The sequence below is a fragment of the Barbatula barbatula genome (genome assembly GCF_947034865.1).
Source record: "Barbatula barbatula genome assembly, chromosome: 9".
Classification (NCBI taxonomy): Eukaryota; Metazoa; Chordata; class Actinopteri; order Cypriniformes; family Nemacheilidae; genus Barbatula; species Barbatula barbatula.
In genome coordinates this window covers 5,583,901-5,592,633 of record NC_136772.1, presented here as the reverse complement: position 1 = coordinate 5,592,633, position 8,733 = coordinate 5,583,901, and the positions used below count along the sequence as shown (strand labels likewise).

The window sequence follows — 8,733 nt, the reverse complement described above, 5'->3', positions numbered from 1 at the left end:
GATGTGACAACCATATATACATCCAACATTTACGTTGAATGGTTTTCTCCAGGGACCAGGGACACTTCCAATAACAACTGATGCATTTGTTGCATCAAAGAGTGCAGAACAGTACTCTACTCTCAGCCAGTCTTGTCTCATTGTTCCAAGGTTACCAGAGCGGGCAGGACGCAGTTCAAGGTTACCGGAGCCGGCAGGGCGCAATCCATTCCCAGACCTGACAAATGCTGGACGAAGGACGTGGCGACTCTACAAAACTGCAGTCGCTATTAGATTCAGCTGTGGCTTAATGGTTAGAGCGTTGGGCTCGTGATCAGAAGGTTTCTGGTTCTAATCTCAGTGCCAGCAGGTCATGAATGAAGGGCCCTTGAGCAAGGCACCTTACCCCTGATTGCTCTGCAGTAACGTGCCACTGTAACAAAAAACTACTTGTAAGTCGCTTTGGATAAAAGCGTCTGCCAAATGAATAAATGTAAATGTAGATTATTAATGATAATTTTAAATCTAACTTTTTTTATTTTGCCTTGTTGTATACTGTCGAGCTTGTAAGGAGGCAGCAGTTTTTGCCAGAGGGGAACTGGAATCCCCTGGTTAGGCCTGGTTTCCCTCTGAGGTTTATTTTCTCCTCCAATGGAGTTTTGGGTTCATCGCCACCGTTTGCATACTGTTTTGCACTGTTTGCCTGGCCGGGGGGGCTGCTAGAATTTGATAGTCTTATTTAATTAACACTGCATATAGGAATTTATAGTCTGTCTGATATTTGACCTGTGTTTTGACTTCCATAACCTTTTATGTTTTACTTATAGTCAATGTACAGCTGCTTTGTAACAATGAAAATTGTAAAAAGCGCCATATAAATAAAGCTGACTTGACTTGGCTTCTCTCTGTTCTATTTTTTCAACTAGTGTTCAGATATTGTAGATCTTAAGTAATCTTAAGTACCACAGCCCCGTTAAAACCACGCACAGATGTATCTTCCTGGCCTGGCGACAGATTATGTTTTGCCTCAGTGAAAGTGCTATATCATGCAAAAGTATGTTGAGAAAAGATGATGGGAACTTACTCTAAAATAAATGACAGCCACTTACTATGCAAATGTGTACAGTGCTGCATGCTACCGCATTGAACTGAATTTTAAGCTGGTTTAAACTGAATTGTGGGTAGGGTGGTATTTGAGAGGAGTGCACGCATCTTTTGGGAAAATATAAGTGTGAATAGGTGATTTAGTTGCATTTTCTTTTGTAAATAAAATGTATTGTAAAAGAATCGGCGATAATTCGTTGTGGCTTTTCATTTTTAACTCATTGACAAATAGTCAATGGTTAATCATAACAAAACGTAGTTTCATACAAGACTCAATTATAGTAAAAAGATGAACAGCCACTGGTAAGATATTACAGCTTCTTGCAGCGCCATCTTCTGGCTTCACTGTGCATGTTCACGACCTCCTGCATTACTCCATGCAAAGCTTTACTATTATTGACAAGAGGTAGACCTTCGTTTTGTTTTAAAGCAGTGTTATTTAATAACATGTATTAAAGCATGGAAAATGAAAGTTTTGATATGCAATGAAACGGAAACATTTAAGATTGCTTAAAGATCCAATTACAGTTCAAAATGAGTCCAATACTGTAAAATATGAAAGTACCATAAATGCATTTTCATTTACATTTAATAACAACACTCTCTATGGCATCGGTTCTTTACATTTAATCGTATCTTTAAATTGAGACAAAGTCTGATGGCAGATTACAGGGGTTTTGTTGCTCTGCTGGGCTCTGGATGACCTTCTGGCTGACCTGAGGTACTGGGCTTGATCATCTTCTCACTCTGGACCCGGTTCTGTTTCTCTCTCTCGACAGCTTTCCCCATTTCTGTGTAATAGTCCAGGGCTTTCCGTACTGGGTCAATGATGTGTTGCTAGATGTTGTGAGACGCAAGAAAAAAAAATGGATAATTAACCTCATCACAAATTCTAATGCCAGCAAATGGAGACCAACATTACAAACTGTGAGCTATGCAAAATGTTGCATTGCTGTATGCACATTTTTATAGCACTATTCTCGTACCTTACTGTCACCAATGACTTCGATAACTCTGGGTTCTTACCTCAAGACTTGGGAATAGATTGGCTAGTTCAATAAAGAGAGGAAGGAGAACAAAGCGGATGAAGCCAGTCTGAGAAGAAGGTTTGGTCACTTTATCCCGATCCATGAATGGGGTGACAGGGAGACCTTCCAACTTCTCCATGTCACTCTAAACACATATTGAAACGAGAAAAAAACTGTTGCTAAATGTTTTGAATATTACAGGGGAAAAAAACAATTCTAGCAGCTCTTATTCTGAGATTTTACCTGGTTGAAGAACTCCTGTAGCAGACAGTCCAGCCATGGTTCTGCCACGTCCATGGGTCTTGCCTCATTGGAGATGTCACTTACTTTAATCATTATCATCATCAACTGCAATATAAAAATGTGGCCAGACAGAAAGTGTCTTAAATTGACAGACTGACAGCTGAAAACTAGCCAAGGGTTATTACAACTGATCAAATTTCATTTAAATTCCTGGACCAATGTGCACACAAAATGATATGACTGTACTCACCACGTCTCTGTGATCTTTGTTGCTGAAGTCAAACACAGGTAGAATAGTTTTGAATTTGGTGAGGATTTCAATATGTCTGGTCATATCAGTTGCGAGAATGCACCTGCAGCGTTGTAATAGTACAGTAGTCATGAGTTTCTGTTTACAAATACAGTATATATATATATACATATATATGTTATATATGTAGAAGAGTAAATACTATACTTAATGATGCCCTCTCTTATTCTTTTGAATTGCTCCATTGACAGGTTTCGGAAAATGTTGCATTCAGTCTGAAATCAGATACCAGGACCGTCTTTGATTCGGCTTCTTGTGCTTTTATACAGCTGCATTATTTCACTATAGCTCTAGACATAAATACCCGTGCTTGCAAAGCATCTGACGAATATAGTCATTTTATTTCATTTATATTTAGTTTTGGATTGAAGTTTTTACAAAAAGGTTTTTTTTAGTTTCTGTTGCATCAGAGTATGCGTCTTGTTTAAAGAATCTTTGAAGCATTCAAGACAGCCCAGACAAATAAAATCTGATGTAATCTGTAACAAATGTAATCTTAATTGTCATTAAAGGTATCGTTTTTTATCTAAAAATCTGATTCTATGTTAAACACAAATTTGCATTGCCTTAACACTTTAAAGATCACACTTGAAATATTCAATTTTGTTCGTCATTTACACTGAAAGTACTGAAATGTATGGTAGGACATACTGAGTGGCTCCTCCCTCTTCTGACATAGCCACAAAAGGATTTAGTTGATGAGAAGCTTATGTGCAGGCTGTCATAAACGTCTTTGATTTGTACAGTTTTGAGTATGAAGTTTCGAATGGCTATATTTTCTAAATGTGGATGCTATCAATATTTTGGTGCACAAAGCTAACAAATTTATACGAAAAAAAAAAAACTTCACTTTTAACTTTTCAATTTAATGGGGATTTTAGAACAAACCATCAACCTGAATGTCTGAGGATTATCAGTCCAGAATGCCTTGCAAGCACCGTAACGAAAACATTGAAATTATTTTTTTATACATTACAATACAGTACCTAAAACAAAGAACAGCTTTACCTTTTCAAGGATTTCGAAGGCTACAGCACAGTGGTGATTTTCCAATGGGGAGATGTCATTATATCTCAAGGCAAGTTCAGTGCGTGCATTAATCTGAAACAGGACAGATTTCCATCAATGTGCCGTTTACGCCCTTCTCAACAGTGTCTGTCCATAAGACAACGTCCATCTCACCTGGTAGGCATTGTTATAACCTGTGTGGTCCAGATCGTGACAGACAGCTGAGGTCAGCATGATGAGAAGGTCAATGCTGTCAATTTTATTCCTGAGATCTGTCAGCCATATCAGACCATACATCTGCCAAACAGATGGGACATGAGTGCTCTTCAGTGTTCACGAAGAGAACATTGTACCCAAAAATGTATACTTTTATTTGATCAAAATAATCCTGCCCTATGGGTGAAATGAAGGCTGTCTGGGACATGAAGTTTATTAATCTAGCAGATGGTGAAGAGGATAACTGAAGTGCTTTGATGGAACCTTAATGTTGGGACTGATTGGTCCTTCACTCAAACTCACCATCTGAGTGACGCAGAAGCAGTGCTTGAAGTTGTGGAAAGGGATGTTGTTGTACCGTCTATACACCTCATAAAGGAACTGTTGCAGTACATCCAGCTCAATATTGAAGGTAGAGATGAAATCCAGATCTGTGTACATCACCTGAAGTAGCACCATTATCTCAGCATCTTCCCATTGCCTACAACAGCACACAATATTTTAAGGCAAAGTATATTTATATATAAACACACATTTACCACTAGATCAATACATACATACCTTAAAGGGACAGTTTATGAAAACTCTGTCATCATTTTTTTCACCCAGACACCATTAAAAACCTGTATATAACTTTTTCCTTCGGAACATGAAGACATATATTTTGACAAATGTCTGTGGTTTTGTGTCCATGCTATTGAAATCAATGGAGGCTATGTTGTAAGGTTGCAATAAAGTCTTACAGGTTTGCAATGACATGAGGAGGAATAGCTTAATTTAATATTTTGGGGGGTGAACTATCTCTGTAAATCTTTATAAATGTAAAACTTTATTTCCTTTTTCGGTTATCCCCAAAGGGAAAACTGTATCATGTGTTTGAAAAGCCTGGTTTCAACAACACCTCTTGTAAGACTAATACAGGTGCATCTCAACGAATTAGATTATTATGAAAAGGTCAATATTGTTTTAGGATCACTACCTTTTCTCAACAGGTAGCTTTTGTCGAAACTAGTAACTTTGTATCAGCACCTATTGTATATTGCTCCTGTATGACATATCGCTTATTGCTCCCTGAACTCTTTGTAAGTCGCTTTGGGTAAAAGCATCTGCTAAATGACAAAATGTGATGATTATGGCTTACAGATAATGAAAACCCAAAATTCAGTGTCTCAGAAAATGAGAATATAGCATAAGATCAATAAAAAAGGATATTTTAAACAGAAATGTCAGGCTTCTGAAACGTATGTTCACTTCTATGCACTCAATACTCGGTTGGGCCTCCATTTGCATGAATTACTGCATCAATGCGGTGTGGCATGGAGGCAAACAGCATGTGGCACTGCTCAGGTGTAACAGAAGCCCTATTGCTTTGATAGCGGCCTGCAGGTCATCTGCATTGTTTGGTCTGGTGTCTCTCATCTTCCTCTTGACAATACCCCATAGATTCTCTGTGGGGTTCAGGTCAGGCAGGTTTGCTGGCCGATCAAGCACAGTAACACAATGGTCATTGAACCAGCTTTTGGTACCTTTGGCACTGTGGGCAGGTGCCAAGTTCTGCCGGAAAATGAAATCAGCATCTCCATAAAGCTTTTCAGCAGAAGGAAGCATGAATTGCTCTAAGATTTCCTGGTAGATGGCTGTATTGACTTTGGACTTCAGAAAATACGATATTTTAATGAATTGAGATGCACCTGTACATTAATGAACACAGAGATCCAACCCTTTGCTCATAAGAATTGCTTTTGATTTGTAAACCTCTGACAGAACCATTGATATTGATATGAGGCCCTTCGGGAAGATGAAAGGGCTCTTGTCTGTGTTCTTTATGCTTATTTTAGAAGTGCTGTGCTTTGCTTTACTAACAATTTGCTATTCGCGTTTGGCAGGTGCACCACTCCGCAGTTACAACAACTGTGAAGACACTATGTCTTACATGTTTTTCCGATAAACAGTACATTGCCGTCATGTAGCCACAGTTAGGTGTAAGGAAAATAAAAAACTATGAACATTTACTGTTTATGATTGTACTGTAATTGCACATTCGAAAATAACTCACCAGTTATCAAAAGTTGGTTTTTTAAGATACTGTCTCACCTCTTCAGAAACTTCAAGAGAACTGTTCAGAATAAACATTTTTAATAAGAATTAAAATGGTACTTTCAAAACTAAAAAAAACAGACTTTGTATAATAAATGTTTATCCCCACCGAAAAGTTAAAAATAGACCAGTGCGAATTTACAACTATAAACTAACCATGCAAACTTGGATACTGAATCTAGTCAACCAACATGGTCATTCTGATGAAGGTTGACCGAGTCATCTTTTGATATATGTAGGTCTTTTCAGCGGGTATACTGCTCCTGCGGAAGCGACAGAAATGTTACCTCATTTGGATGAATTGTTCCCTGACGTGCACACACTCCTCACGGGCCTTGCGCAGAGTTCTTTTATGGTAGAAAGGTGATGGCTTGTGAGTGCCTTCAGACATGTTTTTGAACAACCCCAACCAGCTCAGGTGCTCAACACTCTGCATTAAAACACATGATGCTATAAACTCCCGGAAACGCTTTTATGCAAATAATACCTAGTGTATTGACAGATAGAGGGATAAAATAAGTAATTCTTTAATATTAATTAAACCTCTGTAACATTTCTAAGTGTAAATCCTCTAACGCATTTTAAAAATGAAAAATTTGAATATGAATATTAACATGTTTAAATCCTAAAAATAGAAATAATGGCACAATACAGCTGTTGTTTTGGCTTTTGGTCTACAGACGGATCTAAAGGTTTGTTCATTCTGCTTACAAAATATACTATGGTAGGCTAGTGGTACCATAGTACAGTACAATGATGGTAATAACAATTGTATTTTCCCCAAGGTATATGTCCGAAAAAAATTTTTTTTAAATCTTTAAGAAATTAATACACAACACAAAGTTTATACCTCCAGCTTTTCTCTGAATGATTCCACCTGTCTCTTCATCTCATAAACGATGACAGGAGTCTCTGCTGCTTCAGTAAGGATTCTTTTCTCCAGACTCTGTAATCTGATTCAAAATCAAATGATACAGTATATGAATTAGTCGCTCATGCAAACATCTTCTTCTTGGGCTAGACTTATTTTTTTGTTTGATCAATGCCATAAAGGGGTAGTGACTTTTCTCTTTAAACTTAAAACGACCTTTTCTCCAATGATGAGAGGTCGAATCCCAGATCATCAACCAGCTCTGCACCTAAAAGATCACAGAACCGTTCAATATGGTTATGATTGGATCTTCAACAGCATACAAAACAACAACCAAAGGCACTCATTTGTCTATCGCTGTCTTTCTCATAGTCCTGGTGGTACTGTATATGATACATAATAATACGGTATCTAATAATAATACAAAATAGGATGATACATCTTACTGTTGCAGTCTGCAGCCACCACTTTCAGTTTATAGCATGAGTGAGGGCTGTTGGGGGCCAGCTGAGGGGAGATATTAATGATATTGCCTTTAGTATTATAGAGTTTTAGAATGTCATGAGGTCCCGCCTCAGCCGCAGCTCGGAAAAGGTCTGTAATGCAAACAAACACACATATTAATATTGTTTATTTATCTCATCCTCTTCTGAACTGAGTTAAAATACGTAACGCTGTATAAGCACGGAAACTTCGTAAGTCTTGAATTAAGTGAGAAGGGGAGTAAAAATGTCATATGTCTGCTTAGGCTGCTTGACCGGCAGACATCAGGACCACCTGTGGCTGTAGATGTCTAACTGAAGAATGATGCTTAATTTAGAGTCAGCGATTACAAATCTATCCGTTGAATACGGGGATGGTTTTATACAAATATATAAAAAAGAGCTTTAACTGGATGTTTATATTACTCAAACCTGCACAACTGAACAGAAGTCTCAACAAACAAACAAAACGCATCCAGATAAACAGGATAGCTCTTTATGCCGGCCATGATGAAGAGGAGTGTATTTAAGACGTTGTTATGCTGTACTTCAGATTCATAGGAGCCCTCCAGCTTGCTTTCAGGAAAATAAAAGCTAACGGGGGCAGAGAGCCGATCTGGACATAACAAAAACCTTTTTTTTCATAGAGAAACCTATTTGATGTGGCAGTGCATAAATTAAAGATGCAGCCATTCATAAAAGAGAAAGACTGTTTTTATGATCAACAGCAATCTTTCTCTGACGGACTCAGCATACAAATGTATACATATTTTTAATTAGAATATTATATTTGTCATTCTTTTTTTATATTTCTTACCTAACTTTATCATTAAAATGGTCCATTTAAAAACAAATTGCTTAATTCATAGCTTCAACATTTACTACATACCATAACACAACAATACTTTCATTCAACTAAAACACAATTTTACTTATGCTTAAATAGTCCTGCAACTTTGAATAACAGAATAATAATATGATTTGAGAGAAAACATGCACCTTACCCTTGACATCTTGTGCAGGGCAGTCAATAGGAAATTCTGCTTGTTCTGGTCTACCATTCACTGTAAAATAAATGATTTTAGAAGCCATGTCAGGTGATGATCTGCTGCACTCTCACCTTTGCTGACTGATGTGTGTGCAGTTGTGCACCACTACATCGGTGACCCAACACTTACAAACCCCGCCCTCTTTTACAGCACAAATCTAGTACACGCCTACTTTATCCTGCGCACTTCTCTTTCGATCAGTAGAACAGAAAAAATAAAAGGTTTTGCTTAACTATATTCGTAAAGTTATTATACATATGTATATGTTGATGTATATACAAAGCACACATGTTTATTATTACTATTAACATTTTCTAAAGTACACTATTTCAACTCTGTGGTGCAA

The 8,733-nt window shown here is 37.5% G+C and overlaps 1 protein-coding gene across 1 annotated transcript; it reads right to left on the bottom strand.

Annotated features, from left to right (window-relative positions):
• Positions 1-1,509: 1,509 nt before the first annotated feature.
• LOC306899120 (high affinity cGMP-specific 3',5'-cyclic phosphodiesterase 9A) lies at positions 1,510-8,480 on the bottom strand. Its single transcript, XM_079465168.1, has 14 exons — positions 8,343-8,480; positions 7,303-7,452; positions 7,073-7,124; positions 6,836-6,938; positions 6,273-6,415; positions 5,945-6,004; positions 4,192-4,369; positions 3,847-3,969; positions 3,673-3,765; positions 2,812-2,879; positions 2,605-2,707; positions 2,355-2,459; positions 2,110-2,256; positions 1,510-1,920 (listed from the first exon to the last, which is right to left on the bottom strand). The coding sequence occupies exons 1-14, from the start codon at positions 8,428-8,430 to the stop codon at positions 1,750-1,752; spliced, it is 1,584 nt and encodes a 527-aa protein (XP_079321294.1). The 5' UTR covers positions 8,431-8,480; the 3' UTR covers positions 1,510-1,749.
• Positions 8,481-8,733: the final 253 nt, after the last annotated feature.